At 46.5% G+C, this 22,094-nt stretch overlaps 1 protein-coding gene across 2 annotated transcripts; it reads left to right on the top strand.

Annotated features, from left to right (window-relative positions):
- The first annotated feature begins 5,887 nt into the window (after window positions 1-5,887).
- Window positions 5,888-12,517, top strand: LOC310923613 (smoothelin-like protein 2). Of its 2 annotated transcripts, none has more exons than XM_083885545.1 (3): window positions 5,888-6,843; window positions 11,604-11,694; window positions 12,406-12,425. In XM_083885545.1, exon 1 carries the CDS (start codon window positions 6,365-6,367, stop codon window positions 6,800-6,802), a length of 438 nt encoding a protein of 145 aa, XP_083741671.1. In that variant the 5' UTR covers window positions 5,888-6,364; the 3' UTR covers window positions 6,803-6,843; window positions 11,604-11,694; window positions 12,406-12,425. The 2 variants fall into 2 exon arrangements, 1 of the variants encoding a protein (XP_083741671.1); XR_014592653.1 differs by lacking the exon at window positions 5,888-6,843 and adding an exon at window positions 7,059-7,468 and having other exon boundaries at window positions 12,406-12,517.
- Window positions 12,518-22,094: the final 9,577 nt, after the last annotated feature.

Genomic DNA, 22,094 nt, shown 5'->3' with positions numbered 1-22,094 from the left:
GGCAGCTCTGGGAGCTCTTGGAAGTCAGGAGTGCCTGGTCTCTCATCTCCAGGTGCTGCTCAGGTAATTGCTCAGGTGTTCACTTAATGGTTCTTTGATGGCTTTGGACTTTCTGGTTGGAAGAAAAAGGGTCCTTTCCAGTCTCTGCCTTCTGTAATTCTGGGATCAGCCATTACTCTTTTCAGGCAGGCTAGATAGCCTCAGGAGTGGGCAGAGGAAGTGCTACCTGAAGTGTGGTTCCACAGGAGAGGGGAACAAGCTTTCTGCAGAGGTTCAAATGGCTTGTGACTTATAGAAGCACTGAGGTCTGAACAAGAGTCTTGAGCCAAAGCTGTCAGTGGCCTATTTTGGTACTGGACAGTCTTGATGGGGCCATTAAATCCAGTTTTTCCAAGAGCCTTTTCAGCGTATCTTTAGTGTATCTATCTTGACTGCCAGATTTCTACAAGAGAGGCCTCCTTGAGTTTGTCATGTGAGCAAAGGGTCCTTCACACAGTGGCTTTTCTGCATTGCACATTTAGTTACAGTCTCCACTCTGGAGGGAATTTTCATTTGGAGCCAGTTACTGCCTTTCTTAAAAGATTTGTTACATGGTCAGAGACTAAGCTTACCCTTAGAAGCACACCGTGACTGACAAGGCTATCTGTGGAGCATGTGCTATGTCCAGAGAGGATTCACTGACAGCTACTTGGGTTGTAGGAAGACAGCTGGTGACAGCTGGCAAGTTTATCCTTTTATCATCCTGGCCGTCAGTGCTCCTGTTCTTCCTTTAGTTCTGTTTCTTTGCATATCAGTTCTTCAGCTGTGCTGATGAAGTGCAGAGGATGAGTTTGCTCACTTTATTTCAGCCTCTCATAGATTCTAGTCCCATTAATGGGCCTGCCTGGCACAGACGAGAGGAGAGTTTGGTTAGGGTTTTTTTTGTCTTTTTTCTTGCCCCTCACCCTTTTGTAATTTGATTGATAGCAGGTAATTCTTCAGCTCAGTCTTTGCTCCTGATGCTACAGTGTCATGCTTGCTAGGGGAAGCTGCATGTAATGAATGCACATTGCATTCAGCTGTCAGGAGTAATTTTCCATCTGTCCATCTGTGGCACAAAATTAGAAGGCAGTCCTTCCAGCATGCGACTCTGCCCTGTATTTCCCCCAACCAAGGTATTCAGTCCACAAGTTACCAGTTTTGTCATCTTCTCTCCTTTCTGCCAACAAAATACACATGAAAAAAGAACTGCCTGTAGGCCATAAAAGTGTACTTGCAAGTCATAATCAAAAGCTGAGCTTCCTGGTCTTTTCACAACTTTCTCGCTAAACTCGTTGGCTTCAATGGCTCTCAGTTCTCTGTGAGAGAAGGAACCTATTAAAAGCCACACGGAAACATTAGCTAGCGAAGGCAGAAAAGCCTTTGCTACCCTCGGCCGCAGGTTTTGTTAACCCCTCCAAGCTGCAACCAGCATTACCGCATTTTGTGTGCCCCTGGTGTAAGACAGCCCCTTGTAGGTCATAAATCACCACGGGTGTCATCACAGAACAACCTTGCTGGGCCCGTTATTGTTATTAGGTCTAGAAAGATGAGTTGCTGACCTTTACCGAGCGCTATTTCTGTTGACTGCTAAAAACCTTCGGAACAAATCGGAACAAAGTTGCGTGTTCCTTGGCCGTGTGAGCCAGGCTCTAACTGCCTGTGAGCTTTCTGAATGTTAGCAAATCTTCAATGATCTCTCAAATGAGGGCCTAGTTTACTTTGCATATACTCTAAAGAAAGGTATGCTTCAGGTCCAGACTACCGGTACTAAATACTACCGGTTATTCCCATTGACACAGCTTCTGATTTGTCAATGGGAATAACACAACGGGAAAGCAAGCTCCCATGTAGAAAGAGGCATACCGCTGTTACCCATGACACAAACTGCCCACTGTTGGTGTGGGCAGACCAGTGCTGGTCTATGCCATAAAGAAGCTCATTAGGAATACAGTAGGGTGAGAACCTAGGCTTTGTATATTCCACAGGTTTCAGGATAACACTTGTCAAATGCCTCCTGTTCTGCCGTGCATCTCAATGCTTCTGATTATTACTTGCAAAGTTATTTTGCAGCAAAGCTTCCAACCTGTACCAAGCAGTACAGGATATACGGGTAAAGGAACTGCCGTAATTGTGCAAATTATGGAAGGAAATGCCACCTTTCTAAACCTGTTGTGAGGAATGGTGGCAGGAGGATTCTGGAGGGATTTGATGCTGATGTTCATGGGAAAGTTTTGAACCAGAAGCTTATGAAAGGTCCCCATATTTTCTCTCATTTTAGGGTTGAAGTATGAGGAAGTTGTATTGGCTTCAATCTGTCAGGGAAGTCCTAAATATTTCTTTGCTTACGGACATAGCTTAAGGTGCTGAGAGATGCAGTTGGCTAGGTGCACTGCCTCGGCTGTCGGGACACTCAGGGAAGCAGCGGAGAGGCAAAGCTTAGGCCTGGCGCTAGAAAGCCAGATGAGAACTGTACGAAGCGGAGTTCTTACTCAGCAGTTTAACCACTTGGTGCTGTAGACTAGTGAGTTACAGCACTCAGGAAATGCCTCTGTTTCTGTCCTGTCTATAAAGACAGGAAAAAAGTCTTTGCTTTCTTAAGGAACTTAGTGATGCCCCTTCCGCTTGCAATAAGAAGTATATGCATCAAAGAAATTGATTATGAGCTTGGCTCTATATTAAAAGAGTTGAAGCCAAACCGTTGAGCCCACTGCTGCTCTCCACATCTGTGTTCATTGCTCTGATAATGAATAACAGTTGGGATAAAATATTTTTGATGAAGCAAAACACAAGTGTTTTCCTCTGCCTCTTTTTGTGAATGTTCTTGTAAGCCTACATATAGATCACCTTCCTTTGTTGTTTATTTTCTGGCACACAAGGGAGGAAAAAAAATCCGGTACTTGGTACGGGCACTCTTCAAAATTAAGACCAAGGCCTGCATTCTGATTTTAGGGCGATAACAGTAAATATCAAGTAACTGCATGAATTGAAAGAATAATTTCACATTAATAATAATATTATAGCTGAGATTGAAATTTGCCCTGTTAACTTTTAAATTACCAGCATGTGCATATTTACCTCAATTAGGAGCTTCAGATCATTCCTTCTGTTAAGCTTAATGCAAGGTCAGGGTTCTATCTGCAGTAGAAGTTTTTCCCAACCCTTTAGAAGCTGTACCGGGATCATTACGTGGCTGCCCTTGGCAAATGTCTGACTGTATTGTCAATTGCTATGTCCGGTCAGCCATACGATGAACGTTACCTGTGTTACGTGGGCCAAAATGCCACAGCAGAAGCCAAGGGCTACAGGTCTCCTGTTGAAGGAAGGAAGCTGGCTGCTCTCTGTTTGGCACAGTATCAATTTTATATGGGTTTGTGACAGACTGTAAACATGTTTTAACGCTTGGGATCTCCCTCCTAAAAGGAGGCATAATGGAATTAGTTTGCTATAGAACAAGAGAGTGGGACAGATTGTAGCAAGTGGGAAGAATAACAAGTTGGAAAAACAGACCATTCAGGAAAAAGTGAATCCCAGTCAGGAAAAGACAGACATACCGGTCAGGCCTCTATCAAGCTGTGGGAGTTTTACGTGGTACACAGGAATGTGTTGGAGTATTTAGGAAGGGTGCTTGAGGAGATCATCAACGATCATTATCATGACAGGAAAGCCATCACCTAGCCCTGGCCCGATAAATGTCAAATAGCCCTGATGAACTCTGTAACACAATGCAAAGTGAAATAGTGGGGTACCTAGCAGAAGATTACACTGGAGGAATGAGAAAAACGTCCTGCTACTGGTCTTTTGGCATTCCCGAATGTCTCCAGATGCTTGGTAATGTTGTTTCTTAGAATGAGAACTGTAGTTAGCTGGTGTGGGGACGCTTTGGCGGGAGTTTTGTACGTCTTTTGGCAACTCCACAGGGTAAACAACCCAGCCATGAAAACATGCAGCAATATCCCAGCTGGACAATGCCGGGGTGCTGTTGCCTTCCCATAGCATAGTGTTGGGCAATCCTACTCCTTTCAAATGCAAAACCCAAAAGTGAATTAATACAATAGTAGGTTTTGATCCTCCTAATAATAGATTTGCTCGAGAGATACTTAGCCTGTGAATCACTCTCACAGCGCACCAGATCCCCATAAGTTTTGCAGTTGCTTCTCCTTTTTGCCCCCCTCTGCCCCGGTCTCAGAATTTCAAGTGGTATCACCTCTTTCCAGATGGGGTAAGCTGAGTGCTGTGCAAAATAATAAACCACATTGTAAGATGCTGTGCTTGGTGAAGCAAGTGCTAAGGAGGAGGTGTGAATAAGGAACTGGTCTGGGTGAAGTGACTGTAGATTTTTTTTCCACTTCTTCTGCAGTAGAGAGCTTTGAGACAGGTGCTGACAAAAAAAGTCCTACTGCTGAGGCCTTCCCCTTGGCTGGCAGTTTTGTGTAAGCTGGAGCTATCCCAGAGTATCGGGTTGCTTTATGCCATGAAAAGCTAGAACTCTGATCTGGAAAGAATTGGAACAGCCTGTGGAACGCTGTCAGACACACGATCGGATAGTGATTGCTAAGGAGAGGATGACCAGGTCTCAGATACCCGAGATCAGTATTGAGAAAACAAAGTTTGCAGCCATGGCAGCGGCTGTTGTCTCTTAAATGTTACCCTTTACAGGGCTTGGCATCCTTAGGTATAACGGAGATCGTTAGTCCTTCTTGTGGTGAGCGAGCAGGGCCAAAGGAGCTGAATACCTTGCACAAATCAGGGAATGGCTTCTCCTATTGCTGCCTTTGGATGTATGCGATTGCACGTACATCTGCGGACACGTGCCTTGTGCACACTCTGTTGCCTTCTGCCACCGTGATCTCAATGTTACGATAATTCCTGCTATGAGTAAAAAGACACAGAAAAGTTGCCTGTCAGCTATAAGAAGCAACAAAATTTGATTTGCTTGGCTCTGCTAGACCTAACTGAGAATAGGTTGGAAACTTTTTTTCAAAACACCTTTTATCAGAAAGCTGAATTTTCTACTAGATAGTTATTCTGTGATGAAGTGTAAGTTTTCTTTAGTAATTGAAAATATTGTAAAAATGGAAATATTTACCATCCAGGAAGAGTATTTTCCAAAGAATTACACTATTAGGACTATGAGCTGCCAAGATCAATAAACACACACACATATATGTATTTTTAGATAAGGTTGTATATGCTAAGAAATTGCCTGTGAGCTAATGGTAATTGAATTATGTTATTATTGCTTTAGGGTTTTACCCATACTGACTAGGGCAGAACTACAACTTTCCCTGCATATTCCAGGTTTATAGGCTTAGCTACTTGCTGCTGCAAGAGAACTACTATTGCCAACTGTTTAATTTTACCAAAGAAGTTGTAGCTATTTGACATAGAGGGCTGACAGATATAGGCTACTTGATGACACAAATGTCTTTAAAGTATTTCTCAGATTCCTTTTTTCTGTGAGGCTTTTTTTTTGTCTTGTGCTGCAGTAAAGAATATGCTTGAAAGCATTCTGCATCGTGGCTCTGGCTAGTTTGGCAGAAATGTGTCTCTTCCCGCATGCACACAGATTGGATCTGCCAGACGACTTGGCAGCTCAATACTAATGCCCATCGAATTGCAGCCTAGTATGGGAAACGTTTAAGTGTGAACATGCCGGTTATGAGTTTCTGCGCTTTCATGGGCAGCAACTTGGCGGTTTGTCTAAGGGTGTATGTGCGTGCATTTCTGTCTCTATGCCCTCAAAGACCTTTCTCTTTTACTTTTGCCCCCGAGTTCCCGCGAAAGAGACAGCCTGTGCATACTTTCACATGGTCATCGACCAAGCAACTTGGGAAGGCTCTGGTACTAACCGCTCCTCCCCTCGTTCTGTCTCTCTCCTATTCCTTTCCAACCCACATCTCCCACTTCTTCCTTCACCCAGCCCGGCGCTGGCGCCCGCTTCGTGCCGTCTCGCTCCCGCGGCCCCACACCGCAGCCCGCAGCGCCCGGCCCTCTCGGGCCCTAAAGTCCCTGGGCAGCTGTGAATGAGCCCGTGGCCCCGCCCCTTCTCCCGGCTTGTTCCACCATTGCCTCCCCAAATTCCATCTCCCCCTCTGAAGGAGTGAACGCGGAGCGGGGCGGACCTTGCAGCCGCGCCACTCGCGCCGCTTCTGTGCCTCCTGCGCCCCAGGAGAGCGGGCCGTGCCCGGCGGCGCCGGGGGCCGGGTCAGGGCCGCCAGGAGGCACAGGGAGCTCTCGAAGAGAAGGACAGGCGGCGGCGAGCGGGGAGACGATCAGGCTTCCGCCGCTGGCCGCTCCCGAGCCCCTCCGTCCTTGCCCGCGTAGCCTGCGGCCCGTGGACACCATGGCCGGCGAGATCGAGGATCTGAACAGCCGGGAGGCTCAGACCGTCTGTGACGGCCTGGGACGCTATGAGGACATGCTGCGGGGCGCCGTCCGGGACATCCATGTGGACATCCAGCTGTTCAAGCAGGGGGTAGGCCGGCAGGTGGAGGAGGTGCTGCGCCTCGCCAGCCCCCTGGCACACGCTGTCTCTGAGCTGCAGCAGGAGAACCTGCGCCTGCGGGTACAGCTGGAGCGCCTGTCTCGGCAGGTGGAGGCCCTGGGCCGGTCGGCGGGGCTGCCGCAGGACTGGGTGAACGAGGCGGCCGTGGGGCCCGGCTCGCCGGAGCAAGGTTCGGCCGACGACACATTCTCCAGTCGTGCCAAGCTAGCGGTCGCTGGCCAGAGCCAAGTAAGCGGCCTGGGAGACGGCAGGAGGGAGGGCCAAGGGCATGCATAAGAGGATACTTCACGACTGTTGCCAGACTGCGTTGGCACGGGGTAACGTTTAAGGACACGGAGTTCCTCTTCTGCGACGCGGGGTCAGTGGTAGCTAAACTCGCACAGACGTAGTCAGTCATTCCTCCCAGTGATAAAACTTCCTGCAGTGTAACAGAACGTTGTAACGTGTGGCGCATAGAAACACCACTTAGTGGAAAGCTCATCTGGTACTGAGATGTTTTATGTAATCCTTTTTCAGTGTCTGTCTCTGCGAGAAGAGTTGAGAGTTCCTGTGCAAACCTTGATGCCAGGAGAGTACTACCGGACAGTACGCTGTGATTTGGGCACATAAAACCGGGGTACCAGAGACTTGGCTTTCACAGATGACAGCTTGTTTAGACAGCTTGTTTAGGTCCTCTTGGTTAAGCATGTCTTGAGGGGGGTTTAAGACTGTTGAAGCTTAAAAAACTGGTCTGCGGTCTATGCAGACTTGGGGTTAAAAAGTAAAAGCTTGGAAATTAAATTCACTAGAATTGGGAATGAGCAGAGTCTGTATTGCATTCCTACCCTCTTCATTCCTACTGACCCGTGAATGCGGACATTGGGCTTCCTACCTCTGGGTAAAAGGTAAAGCTGCCGTTTGATACATTGTAGAAACTGCCACTTTTCCCCCCATGTGAAAAAGGTAAACACCATCCATACAATTTATAGACTGCTTCCTTTCTGTTCTGCGGAGCTATCCACGCTTGCTTATATTGCAAGGAATAGGTGTAAGCTGGGTGATACGGAAGGGACAAGGGATTGTTGTTCCCCGTTCCATTTCACGGTCTAGTATACTTCCCAGTATGGAGAATCTCGCGTCAATGTTACGGTAATGTCCAGCTTTAGGTATCCGTGTCCATGTTAAAGCTCAGTATGAGCTTTTGTTTGTGTGAGTACCCTCCTGCTTTGCTTTGAGGGTTCAGGGAAGATCAATTAGGTGCTGATCGTTATTCAGTGCCCTCCCAACAATTTAGGTTGGAGAAGTTCCCAAGTTAGCAGAGCTGACCAAAAGGGAATTTCAGTACTGAGAACTATGGGAGGTGCCGCTACAGCTATACACACCAAATTTGTGCAGTGAAAACATGAATTTGTGGGTCAGGTTCTGATGTGGCTGCACACAAATGGCAAAAGAGCGAGCTTTGGTTGCTGTGCCAGTCACCTGCGTTCTCTGTAATGAACACTGTTCCTTCAGTTGATTCCAGTTTCTGGTTATATGACCAAAACATTTCAAATGGAATAACATAAATGGCACTGTGTATGTTTTCAGAAACACGAATATCTATGGTAAAACTGATGATACTTTTATCTTAGTAAATACTTCTACGTAAGTGTGAGATATGAGAAGCAAATAATACTGACCTGGAAATAGCAGCAAACCAAGACGAGCTCTTTTGCTCCCGAAAAGATTTATCAGTTGAATTCCTTTTTACTGTGTGGTTGATGCAGCATTAATTAGATACTGGAGATTCTGAGCATCTTTGGTATCTGAACCATTATTTTCTAATATTGCTAGATTTTTTCATGGTAATTTAACTGGGGGGGAAAAAATGAATCCAGGGAGTTCCAAGCATAGTTCAGAAGTAAGGACACAAATCTCCATTTAATTTTAATCTGGGCAGTTTCTGCTATGATGTCCTCGAAAGCTGTTATACAGTGGTCTAAAAGCTGGTTTAGGTGGAATTTTAAATGGCCATTAGCTGTTCTGATTTGGAGGTGAGTCTTCCTGTTGGTTTGATACCAGCCTTCAATTCAGCTCTCTTAACTAGACCAGAATCTTGAGAGCTGCTTCCACAAAGGTGGAAAATAGGAGATATTTGAAGAGTTAGTTTTGAAAATCTGGATCGTGGAGCCATACCTGAGCTACTGAGCACTTACAAAAGAAGAGTTTTGATATCTTTTTTGTTGTTCTTGATCTGATTTTACATTTTGGCAGGAGCTTTGCAAGTTATGATATTTCCGTAGTTTTTGTGATTGAGTGTGATGCCTTTGTTAAGAGGGAGGACTAAAAGTACTTTAAGGGTGTTCTGTTTTAAAACCGTCAGAGAAGTTTCTGTCTGTTGGACAGACGGCTGCAGAGAGTCTGCCTGCAGTGGTCAAAGCTGCAGAGAGAGAGAGATAGCTGGCTATGACCACCTATGAAGGTCTAAACGAGTATTTCCCATTGGCTCCCTGGTGACCCAATGGCACCCAGCAGTTAGTCAGCCTGTGAGTAACTGCATAAGACGTGACTCAGGTGTACATAATGACCTACGTATTTCCAGCAAAGATAAGCTTAGAGAGCTGGAGTTGTTCAGCCTGGAGAAGAGAAGGCTTCAGGGAGACTTCATTGCGACCTTTGAGTACTTTAGGGGGCTTACAAAAAGGGGGGTGAGGGACTTGTTTTTGTACAGGCAGATAGCAACAGGACGAGGGGCAATGGTTTTAAACTGAAAGAGGGTGGGTTAGATTGGTTGTTAGGAAGAAACTGTTCATTCAGAGGGTGGTGAAGCACAGGTTGCCCAGGGAAGTTGTGGATGACCCATCCCTGTCAGTGTTTGAGGCCAGAATGGGCTCCCGAGCAACCCAATCTGATGCGTGGAATCCCTGTGCGTGGCAAGGGGTTGAAACAGGGTGATCTTTACTATCCCTTCTGACCCAAACCTTTCTGTGGATGTACTTCTCCTAGATAAACAGCATTTCTAGAGCCGATGACTTTTATTGTGACCCTTGTGGTAGCTGGTGGTTTTATGAAAGACACTGAATGACTGAAATCTCTCATTTGAGAGAGTAGTATCATTTGTGTCTGTCATCCTTCTAGAAATTGACCTTGTTGTGGACAAAATCTTGAAGACATAACAGACATGCACCTTAGAGGTTCAGCGAGGAAATAAGTGATATTTCTTTTGTTTCTAATCTTGTGATCTGGCGCTTACTTTTTCTGAACGTGTTGAGTTTTTGCCACTGGCTTGCAATAATTGCAGCTTCCGGTTATGGATCTCCAAAGTTTATACTTCTTTGCAGCAAAGAAGGAATTCCAGCAGCCCTACAACTATGGAAAGTCTTATCATCCATTACGTGGAGATCTGAGCTACACAGAGATTAGTTCTGCAAGCAGGCTTGGATAAGGCATCTGAAATATTAGTGTTCACTTTCTTTTCTTCAACTTGACCAGTTCTTCGTGTTGTTGTCACATGAGTTGTACAAATGAGTGCTTTTTATTATGAAGTACAGATATATGTAGTTATCACTCTGCTATTTATAATCTATGTGACCACCCCTGATAGAAGTGTTGCTAAACACATGGGTTTGTCAGAATCTTGGCATCTCCAAAGTGGATTTTGAAAGTACTTCAGCCTGACACCACTAAATGCACATCAGAATCTGATCCCACTGTTCTGTCAGCACGTGGGCCTTCTTCCCCATCCTCCAGCCTGGTATCAGTTTATCTTTTGGCACCGTTAGCCAAACCATAGCGGTCGGGTTTGCATGAAATAAGGTAATGCAGGACTTGTCATTGCATTAGAAAGCCAGTGCAGTGTGTAGAATGCTGCGTGACCTTTGCAATGACTATGTCGTTTGACGATTTTACTCACCCACACCTCCCCAGCTTATAAAAGTAGATTGATGTTTACAGCCTGCACAGGCATTCTTCACATTCAGGTCATAATGGCTGACATGAATGGCTAAACGGTTCTAACTGTATACCATGGGTAGATTCTAGGGAGCTGCATTAGCTATGCTTTACATTTCAGTTGTGAATATGGGCAGTAATTGTTGACTGGGATCTCAATTGCGCTAAATGCAGCAATAAAAGCTCCGAAGTCCTGACTCTGCATGGTTTCTATAACTAGTATTTGTTGTAATTCTCTCAATCCTGGCAGCTAGTGATAACTGAATGTATTCTCACATAGTACCATTTTCTTGATAAATACAAAAGTTTCAAAATAGTTGGGTTTTTTCCAGAATTTAAAACATGTTGATGCAACTACACAATCAATGAGACTTTTTGTGAACTGCGTGTTGGAGAATTTCTCACTACTAATTGTAGCTCCTGCTTCTTGGAAACTTAACTGCAGTAATCATGCATCCGTGAAGCAGTTTTCTTCTTCCTTTAGTTATGCAGCCAAAAATTGCGCAGTTTCTTGTGGTTTAATGTTCCGCTTCAACCCCCCAAAAACCCCCAGCCCAGCCAGCCAAAAAACTCAAACAAAACCCAAAAAACAAAACGGCAACTTCCCACTAAACCCATGAAAAAATTCCTGGCTGATTTTTCTGGAATTATATTGACAGACATTATGAGGAAAATTTATGCTTTTCCCAGGAAAAAAAAGTTATCCTTACAGAAGTTACAGATTATAATATAATATGTAATGTGCTAGGACTGGAATTACTTTGTAATGCTTGTACAATATGTTTTCACAGTGTAATTTCTTTCTGCAGCAAATAGAAAAAAAAATGCAGAGCAGTATTCCAGGCAATCTCAATCAATTTCTCCACTGTTACACAAGGTCTTCTGTTTATCACCATCACAGTGGATGGTGATACCTTTATCTAATAAAAGATAACACCTCCTAGGTGCTTGGGGTCTGTTAAGGACAAGTGTGTGAAGATTGATTTAAGTTATGCATTGCCAATGTTTTGTATGCAGCCTTGGCTCCTGGGGTTAGGTAATTGTTCCTTTCTTATTTTGAGGTCACTTGCATGAGGAAGATCTGTTCTTGGCAGGTGTTTCTGGATACTCTTCTCACTTTTGTTGCCGTTTGAAATTTAGTTGCCGTGTCTGTTGTCTGTTCTGACAGAGCGTAGACCTGGATGACCACCAGAAACCTGAGTTTAGAAGAGTGTTTAGTTCTTCCATCATTGAAAATGGGCATCGATCTTCATCATCAGGTAGGAACAGGGCATGAAATGAAGCATCACTGCCTGTAAAGTACACGATCTTGTCAGTCATAGAGCAAATCTCACATTTGGGAAGGGTTAGAATTTGCTGTAGTTTCAGGATGGATATTGTCCTGTGGCGCCGACACTTTATTTCATAATTTCGAGTTTAATGTTAAAACTTTGGCTTTACTGTAAAGCATGTGCTATAATGTTTCATAAATTAGAGGCTATTACTGCTGCATTAACTTGAGACACGAGTGATAAGGCCTGCTATGCTGGGTGCCATTGTAGTCTTGCATCCAAAACATCTTGCAAGTCACCCCTCCACTTCCATCATCCGTCAGCGGAGGAAGGACTTAACCATCTCCAGTTTAGAGAGTCATACAGTGTTTCGAAAAACCATGAAAAGAACAAAAATGCTGCTTCCTTAACAGGGGCAGGAGATTGGGAGCGAGGGCTGCGCAGAGGAAGAGAAGCTCACTGAATGCAAATGCTAGTATATTAATGATCTATAGACATTGTTCCTGCTGAGATTCACGTAGAGTAAGTTTGATAGCTGCTAGGATCACTTGCACTAGGGTTGTTTCTGCTACATAGATGGTACAATGTTTCACAGGGGATTAAATCCAATGATTTGTAAAATGTTGCCTGGACATTGGCTTGTAACTTTGTTACAAATCTGCAAGCAAATTTTCTGCCTCTCTCCCGTTTTTTATTCAGGTCAGGCAAAAGTCACTCGTGAACTGACCTGTTTTCAGATGTCGGAACCTTCTTCCCCTGAAGCCCATGCCCCTGCAGTCACCTTACAGATGCCCCACCTTCCTGTTACTGCAGTAACCAGGACATCTGAGAAGTTTTCAGGAGAGAACATCCGTCCAACAGGAACAACTAATACATCTTCTTGCCTGCTGGGACAGGGCAAGAGCACAAATACAGTGGGAGTGAAGTCTTCCAACCAGCCAGGTAAGAGAGAAAAATAACATGCTGAAGCTGCATCCTGCTTCCTTTCTTCAACTGGTGCTGTGAATATTGTTCTGTGACCTAGTGGTAACTATGAAACCTTGCTTTTATGGCTAAATATCCCATTGTGGGACACTCCAGTTTGGAATACTGTGGGTCCTAGCTGGAGCTTTCGGCTGTAATGCCACATCCGCAGACAATTTTTGTGCCTAATGTAGTTGAGTTTTGCGTGAAGCAGATACTGCGGCATACTGACTGAATTCAGTAAGTTACCGAATCTCTTAAACGTGCCCAGCTCTTTTAATGAAATTTGTAGAAATTTAATGAAATTTTTAGTGCTTTGAGACTGGAGGCCCTGTGAGAAGTTAGGCAGCTATTTGGCTAAGAGGTTCCAATAGTCATCTGGAGGAAGGAATGACTGACAGCAGTCTGACACATATAAACACATCAGTGATTGCAGAATCTTAGTTCAATTGAAATTGAGTTTTAAAAAAAATATTTCACATTGAAGCCATTCATCCTTGGCTGTGACACTTACAAATTGGACTTTATATATGGGTCAGAAATTATAGCAGGATACCAGATGGGATTGCTAGCAAGAGATAGGGATTATCTGCAGATGATTCTTTTAATTTTTATCTTACTAAAGCTGAGAATGTAGCAAACACTTCCTTTCTCCTTTTTTGTGCTGATAAAGTGAAGGACTGGAATTCAATTACAATGAAAACAATGGATTCATCTGCCACTGGAGGTGACTGTTCCAATCTGCATGCCCTTATGCAACAAAAATTGAGAGTGATTCCATGCCCTTTAGGGGTTCAAACCTGAGCGTGTAGTTTTCATTTTTAAGTAGCTCCAGCTGCTTTGGAACACATTCTGCCACATTTGCTGTTTCTGCATGTCTCTAGCAGCCAGAAAGCGCTGTAAAGCGCTCTTTTGCCCGAGAAAAGCAACACTCTGGGAAACCTCTGTAACTTTGCTTGCAGCAGCACCTTGGTGTGTTTTCTGTGTTCTCCAAGTGAAAAGAAGCCTGTCCGGAGCCCGTGGTAGCTCCAGCTGCTTTGGAACACATTCTGCCACACTTGCTCTTTCTGCATGTCTCTAGCAGCCAGAAAGCGCTGTAAAGCGCTCTTTTCTCGAGAAAAGCAACACTCTTGGAAACCTCTGTAACTTTGCTTGCAGCAGCACCTTGGTGTGTTTTCTGTGTTCTCCAAGTGAAAATAAGCCTGTCCGGAGCCCGTGGTAGCTCCAGCTGCTTTGGAACACATTCTGCCACACTTGCTCTTTCTGCATGTCTCTAGCAGCCAGAAAGCACTGTAAAGCGCTCTTTTCTCGAGAAAAGCAACACTCAGGGGGACTTCTGTAACTTTGCTTGCAGCAGCACCTTGGTGTGTTTTCTGTGTTCTCCAAGTGAAAATAAGCCTGTCCGGAGCCCGTGGTAGCTCCAGCTGCTTTGGAACACATTCTGCCACACTTGCTCTTTCTGCATGTCTCTAGCAGCCAGAAAGCGCTGTAAAGCGCTCTTTTCTCGAGAAAAGCAACACTCTGGGAAACCTCTGTAACTTTGCTTGCAGCAGCACCTTGGTGTGTTTTCTGTGTTCTCCAAGTGAAAATAAGCCTGTCCGGAGCCCGTGGTAGCTCCAGCTGCTTTGGAACACATTCTGCCACACTTGCTCTTTCTGCATGTCTCTAGCAGCCAGAAAGCGCTGTAAAGCGCTCTTTTCTCGAGAAAAGCAACACTCTGGGAAACCTCTGTAACTTTGCTTGCAGCAGCACCTTGGTGTGTTTTCTGTGTTCTCCAAGTGAAAATAAGCCTGTCCGGAGCCCGTGGTAGCTCCAGCTGCTTTGGAACACATTCTGCCACACTTGCTCTTTCTGCATGTCTCTAGCAGCCAGAAAGCGCTGTAAAGCGCTCTTTTCTCGAGAAAAGCAACACTCAGGGGGACTTCTGTAACTTTGCTTGCAGCAGCACCTTGGTGTGTTTTCTGTGTTCTCCAAGTGAAAATAAGCCTGTCCGGAGCCCGTGGTAGCTCCAGCTGCTTTGGAACACATTCTGCCACACTTGCTCTTTCTGCATGTCTCTAGCAGCCAGAAAGCGCTGTAAAGCGCTCTTTTCTCGAGAAAAGCAACACTCTGGGAAACCTCTGTAACTTTGCTTGCAGCAGCACCTTGGTGTGTTTTCTGTGTTCTCCAAGTGAAAATAAGCCTGTCCGGAGCCCGTGGTAGCTCCAGCTGCTTTGGAACACATTCTGCCACACTTGCTCTTTCTGCATGTCTCTAGCAGCCAGAAAGCGCTGTAAAGCGCTCTTTTCTCGAGAAAAGCAACACTCTGGGAAACCTCTGTAACTTTGCTTGCAGCAGCACCTTGGTGTGTTTTCTGTGTTCTCCAAGTGAAAATAAGCCTGTCCGGAGCCCGTGGTAGCTCCAGCTGCTTTGGAACACATTCTGCCACACTTGCTCTTTCTGCATGTCTCTAGCAGCCAGAAAGCGCTGTAAAGCGCTCTTTTCTCGAGAAAAGCAACACTCTGGGAAACCTCTGTAACTTTGCTTGCAGCAGCACCTTGGTGTGTTTTCTGTGTTCTCCAAGTGAAAATAAGCCTGTCCGGAGCCCGTGGTAGCTCCAGCTGCTTTGGAACACATTCTGCCACACTTGCTCTTTCTGCATGTCTCTAGCAGCCAGAAAGCGCTGTAAAGCGCTCTTTTCTCGAGAAAAGCAACACTCTGGGAAACCTCTGTAACTTTGCTTGCAGCAGCACCTTGGTGTGTTTTCTGTGTTCTCCAAGTGAAAATAAGCCTGTCCGGAGCCCGTGGTAGCTCCAGCTGCTTTGGAACACATTCTGCCACACTTGCTCTTTCTGCATGTCTCTAGCAGCCAGAAAGCGCTGTAAAGCGCTCTTTTCTCGAGAAAAGCAACACTCTGGGAAACCTCTGTAACTTTGCTTGCAGCAGCACCTTGGTGTGTTTTCTGTGTTCTCCAAGTGAAAATAAGCCTGTCCGGAGCCCGTGGTAGCTCCAGCTGCTTTGGAACACATTCTGCCACACTTGCTCTTTCTGCATGTCTCTAGCAGCCAGAAAGCGCTGTAAAGCGCTCTTTTCTCGAGAAAAGCAACACTCTGGGAAACCTCTGTAACTTTGCTTGCAGCAGCACCTTGGTGTGTTTTCTGTGTTCTCCAAGTGAAAATAAGCCTGTCCGGAGCCCGTGGTAGCTCCAGCTGCTTTGGAACACATTCTGCCACACTTGCTCTTTCTGCATGTCTCTAGCAGCCAGAAAGCGCTGTAAAGCGCTCTTTTCTCGAGAAAAGCAACACTCTGGGAAACCTCTGTAACTTTGCTTGCAGCAGCACCTTGGTGTGTTTTCTGTGTTCTCCAAGTGAAAATAAGCCTGTCCGGAGCCCGTGGTAGCTCCAGCTGCTTTGGAACACATTCTGCCACACTTGCTCTTTCTGCATGTCTCTAGCAGCCAGAAAGCGCTGTAAAGCGCTCTTTTCTCGAGAAAAGCAACACTCTGGGAAACCTCTGTAACTTTGCTTGCAGCAGCACCTTGGTGTGTTTTCTGTGTTCTCCAAGTGAAAAGAAGCCTGTCCGGAGCCCGTGGTAGCTCCAGCTGCTTTGGAACACATTCTGCCACACTTGCTCTTTCTGCATGTCTCTAGCAGCCAGAAAGCGCTGTAAAGCGCTCTTTTCTCGAGAAAAGCAACACTCTGGGAAACCTCTGTAACTTTGCTTGCAGCAGCACCTTGGTGTGTTTTCTGTGTTCTCCAAGTGAAAAGAAGCCTGTCCGGAGCCCGTGGTAGCTCCAGCTGCTTTGGAACACATTCTGCCACACTTGCTCTTTCTGCATGTCTCTAGCAGCCAGAAAGCGCTGTAAAGCGCTCTTTTCTCGAGAAAAGCAACACTCTGGGAAACCTCTGTAACTTTGCTTGCAGCAGCACCTTGGTGTGTTTTCTGTGTTCTCCAAGTGAAAAGAAGCCTGTCCGGAGCCCGTGGTAGCTCCAGCTGCTTTGGAACACATTCTGCCACACTTGCTCTTTCTGCATGTCTCTAGCAGCCAGAAAGCGCTGTAAAGCGCTCTTTTCTCGAGAAAAGCAACACTCTGGGAAACCTCTGTAACTTTGCTTGCAGCAGCACCTTGGTGTGTTTTCTGTGTTCTCCAAGTGAAAATAAGCCTGTCCGGAGCCCGTGGTAGCTCCAGCTGCTTTGGAACACATTCTGCCACACTTGCTCTTTCTGCATGTCTCTAGCAGCCAGAAAGCGCTGTAAAGCGCTCTTTTCTCGAGAAAAGCAACACTCTGGGAAACCTCTGTAACTTTGCTTGCAGCAGCACCTTGGTGTGTTTTCTGTGTTCTCCAAGTGAAAATAAGCCTGTCCGGAGCCCGTGGTAGCTCCAGCTGCTTTGGAACACATTCTGCCACACTTGCTCTTTCTGCATGTCTCTAGCAGCCAGAAAGCGCTGTAAAGCGCTCTTTTCTCGAGAAAAGCAACACTCTGGGAAACCTCTGTAACTTTGCTTGCAGCAGCACCTTGGTGTGTTTTCTGTGTTCTCCAAGTGAAAATAAGCCTGTCCGGAGCCCGTGGTAGCTCCAGCTGCTTTGGAACACATTCTGCCACACTTGCTCTTTCTGCATGTCTCTAGCAGCCAGAAAGCGCTGTAAAGCGCTCTTTTCTCGAGAAAAGCAACACTCTGGGAAACCTCTGTAACTTTGCTTGCAGCAGCACCTTGGTGTGTTTTCTGTGTTCTCCAAGTGAAAATAAGCCTGTCCGGAGCCCGTGGTAGCTCCAGCTGCTTTGGAACACATTCTGCCACACTTGCTCTTTCTGCATGTCTCTAGCAGCCAGAAAGCGCTGTAAAGCGCTCTTTTCTCGAGAAAAGCAACACTCTGGGAAACCTCTGTAACTTTGCTTGCAGCAGCACCTTGGTGTGTTTTCTGTGTTCTCCAAGTGAAAAGAAGCCTGTCCGGAGCCCGTGGTAGCTCCAGCTGCTTTGGAACACATTCTGCCACACTTGCTCTTTCTGCATGTCTCTAGCAGCCAGAAAGCGCTGTAAAGCGCTCTTTTCTCGAGAAAAGCAACACTCTGGGAAACCTCTGTAACTTTGCTTGCAGCAGCACCTTGGTGTGTTTTCTGTGTTCTCCAAGTGAAAATAAGCCTGTCCGGAGCCCGTGGTAGCTCCAGCTGCTTTGGAACACATTCTGCCACACTTGCTCTTTCTGCATGTCTCTAGCAGCCAGAAAGCGCTGTAAAGCGCTCTTTTCTCGAGAAAAGCAACACTCTGGGAAACCTCTGTAACTTTGCTTGCAGCAGCACCTTGGTGTGTTTTCTGTGTTCTCCAAGTGAAAATAAGCCTGTCCGGAGCCCGTGGTAGCTCCAGCTGCTTTGGAACACATTCTGCCACACTTGCTCTTTCTGCATGTCTCTAGCAGCCAGAAAGCGCTGTAAAGCGCTCTTTTCTCGAGAAAAGCAACACTCTGGGAAACCTCTGTAACTTTGCTTGCAGCAGCACCTTGGTGTGTTTTCTGTGTTCTCCAAGTGAAAATAAGCCTGTCCGGAGCCCGTGGTAGCTCCAGCTGCTTTGGAACACATTCTGCCACACTTGCTCTTTCTGCATGTCTCTAGCAGCCAGAAAGCGCTGTAAAGCGCTCTTTTCTCGAGAAAAGCAACACTCTGGGAAACCTCTGTAACTTTGCTTGCAGCAGCACCTTGGTGTGTTTTCTGTGTTCTCCAAGTGAAAAGAAGCCTGTCCGGAGCCCGTGGTAGCTCCAGCTGCTTTGGAACACATTCTGCCACACTTGCTCTTTCTGCATGTCTCTAGCAGCCAGAAAGCGCTGTAAAGCGCTCTTTTCTCGAGAAAAGCAACACTCTGGGAAACCTCTGTAACTTTGCTTGCAGCAGCACCTTGGTGTGTTTTCTGTGTTCTCCAAGTGAAAATAAGCCTGTCCGGAGCCCGTGGTAGCTCCAGCTGCTTTGGAACACATTCTGCCACACTTGCTCTTTCTGCATGTCTCTAGCAGCCAGAAAGCGCTGTAAAGCGCTCTTTTCTCGAGAAAAGCAACACTCTGGGAAACCTCTGTAACTTTGCTTGCAGCAGCACCTTGGTGTGTTTTCTGTGTTCTCCAAGTGAAAATAAGCCTGTCCGGAGCCCGTGGTAGCTCCAGCTGCTTTGGAACACATTCTGCCACACTTGCTCTTTCTGCATGTCTCTAGCAGCCAGAAAGCGCTGTAAAGCGCTCTTTTCTCGAGAAAAGCAACACTCAGGGGGACTTGTGTAACTTTGCTTGCAGCAGCACCTTGGTGTGTTTTCTGTGTTCTCCAAGTGAAAATAAGCCTGTCCGGAGCCCGTGGTAGCTCCAGCTGCTTTGGAACACATTCTGCCACACTTGCTCTTTCTGCATGTCTCTAGCAGCCAGAAAGCGCTGTAAAGCGCTCTTTTCTCGAGAAAAGCAACACTCTGGGAAACCTCTGTAACTTTGCTTGCAGCAGCACCTTGGTGGGTTTTCTGTGTTCTCCAAGTGAAAATAAGCCTGTCCGGAGCCCGTGGTAGCTCCAGCTGCTTTGGAACACATTCTGCCACACTTGCTCTTTCTGCATGTCTCTAGCAGCCAGAAAGCGCTGTAAAGCGCTCTTTTCTCGAGAAAAGCAACACTCTGGGAAACCTCTGTAACTTTGCTTGCAGCAGCACCTTGGTGTGTTTTCTGTGTTCTCCAAGTGAAAATAAGCCTGTCCGGAGCCCGTGGTAGCTCCAGCTGCTTTGGAACACATTCTGCCACACTTGCTCTTTCTGCATGTCTCTAGCAGCCAGAAAGCGCTGTAAAGCGCTCTTTTCTCGAGAAAAGCAACACTCTGGGAAACCTCTGTAACTTTGCTTGCAGCAGCACCTTGGTGTGTTTTCTGTGTTCTCCAAGTGAAAATAAGCCTGTCCGGAGCCCGTGGTAGCTCCAGCTGCTTTGGAACACATTCTGCCACACTTGCTCTTTCTGCATGTCTCTAGCAGCCAGAAAGCGCTGTAAAGCGCTCTTTTCTCGAGAAAAGCAACACTCTGGGAAACCTCTGTAACTTTGCTTGCAGCAGCACCTTGGTGTGTTTTCTGTGTTCTCCAAGTGAAAATAAGCCTGTCCGGAGCCCGTGGTAGCTCCAGCTGCTTTGGAACACATTCTGCCACACTTGCTCTTTCTGCATGTCTCTAGCAGCCAGAAAGCGCTGTAAAGCGCTCTTTTCTCGAGAAAAGCAACACTCTGGGAAACCTCTGTAACTTTGCTTGCAGCAGCACCTTGGTGTGTTTTCTGTGTTCTCCAAGTGAAAATAAGCCTGTCCGGAGCCCGTGGTAGCTCCAGCTGCTTTGGAACACATTCTGCCACACTTGCTCTTTCTGCATGTCTCTAGCAGCCAGAAAGCGCTGTAAAGCGCTCTTTTCTCGAGAAAAGCAACACTCAGGGGACTTCTGTAACTTTGCTTGCAGCAGCACCTTGGTGTGTTTTCTGTGTTCTCCAAGTGAAAATAAGCCTGTCCGGAGCCCGTGGTAGCTCCAGCTGCTTTGGAACACATTCTGCCACACTTGCTCTTTCTGCATGTCTCTAGCAGCCAGAAAGCGCTGTAAAGCGCTCTTTTCTCGAGAAAAGCAACACTCTGGGAAACCTCTGTAACTTTGCTTGCAGCAGCACCTTGGTGTGTTTTCTGTGTTCTCCAAGTGAAAAGAAGCCTGTCCGGAGCCCGTGGTAGCTCCAGCTGCTTTGGAACACATTCTGCACACTTGCTCTTTCTGCATGTCTCTAGCAGCCAGAAAGCGCTGTAAAGCGCTCTTTTCTCGAGAAAAGCAACACTCTGGGAAACCTCTGTAACTTTGCTTGCAGCAGCACCTTGGTGTGTTTTCTGTGTTCTCCAAGTGAAAATAAGCCTGTCCGGAGCCCGTGGTAGCTCCAGCTGCTTTGGAACACATTCTGCCACACTTGCTCTTTCTGCATGTCTCTAGCAGCCAGAAAGCGCTGTAAAGCGCTCTTTTCTCGAGAAAAGCAACACTCTGGGAAACCTCTGTAACTTTGCTTGCAGCAGCACCTTGGTGTGTTTTCTGTGTTCTCCAAGTGAAAATAAGCCTGTCCGGAGCCCGTGGTAGCTCCAGCTGCTTTGGAACACATTCTTCTGCCACACTTGCTCTTTCTGCATGTCTCTAGCAGCCAGAAAGCGCTGTAAAGCGCTCTTTTCTCGAGAAAAGCAACACTCTGGGAAACCTCTGTAACTTTGCTTGCAGCAGCACCTTGGTGTGTTTTCTGTGTTCTCCAAGTGAAAATAAGCCTGTCCGGAGCCCGTGGTAGCTCCAGCTGCTTTGGAACACATTCTGCCACACTTGCTCTTTCTGCATGTCTCTAGCAGCCAGAAAGCGCTGTAAAGCGCTCTTTTCTCGAGAAAAGCAACACTCTGGGAAACCTCTGTAACTTTGCTTGCAGCAGCACCTTGGTGTGTTTTCTGTGTTCTCCAAGTGAAAATAAGCCTGTCCGGAGCCCGTGGTAGCTCCAGCTGCTTTGGAACACATTCTGCCACACTTGCTCTTTCTGCATGTCTCTAGCAGCCAGAAAGCGCTGTAAAGCGCTCTTTTCTCGAGAAAAGCAACACTCTGGGAAACCTCTGTAACTTTGCTTGCAGCAGCACCTTGGTGTGTTTTCTGTGTTCTCCAAGTGAAAAGAAGCCTGTCCGGAGCCCGTGGTAGCTCCAGCTGCTTTGGAACACATTCTGCCACACTTGCTCTTTCTGCATGTCTCTAGCAGCCAGAAAGCGCTGTAAAGCGCTCTTTTCTCGAGAAAAGCAACACTCTGGGAAACCTCTGTAACTTTGCTTGCAGCAGCACCTTGGTGTGTTTTCTGTGTTCTCCAAGTGAAAATAAGCCTGTCCGGAGCCCGTGGTAGCTCCAGCTGCTTTGGAACACATTCTGCCACACTTGCTCTTTCTGCATGTCTCTAGCAGCCAGAAAGCGCTGTAAAGCGCTCTTTTCTCGAGAAAAGCAACACTCTGGGAAACCTCTGTAACTTTGCTTGCAGCAGCACCTTGGTGTGTTTTCTGTGTTCTCCAAGTGAAAATAAGCCTGTCCGGAGCCCGTGGTAGCTCCAGCTGCTTTGGAACACATTCTGCCACACTTGCTCTTTCTGCATGTCTCTAGCAGCCAGAAAGCGCTGTAAAGCGCTCTTTTCTCGAGAAAAGCAACACTCTGGGGACTTGTGTAACTTTGCTTGCAGCAGCACCTTGGTGTGTTTTCTGTGTTCTCCAAGTGAAAATAAGCCTGTCCGGAGCCCGTGGTAGCTCCAGCTGCTTTGGAACACATTCTGCCACACTTGCTCTTTCTGCATGTCTCTAGCAGCCAGAAAGCGCTGTAAAGCGCTCTTTTCTCGAGAAAAGCAACACTCTGGGAAACCTCTGTAACTTTGCTTGCAGCAGCACCTTGGTGGGTTTTCTGTGTTCTCCAAGTG

The sequence above is a fragment of the Zosterops lateralis genome, assembly GCF_965231275.1.
Source record: "Zosterops lateralis genome assembly, contig: HAP1_HAP1_SCAFFOLD_139, whole genome shotgun sequence".
NCBI classification, from domain to species: domain Eukaryota; kingdom Metazoa; phylum Chordata; class Aves; order Passeriformes; family Zosteropidae; genus Zosterops; species Zosterops lateralis.
This window is presented reverse-complemented; position numbering and strand designations above follow the sequence as displayed.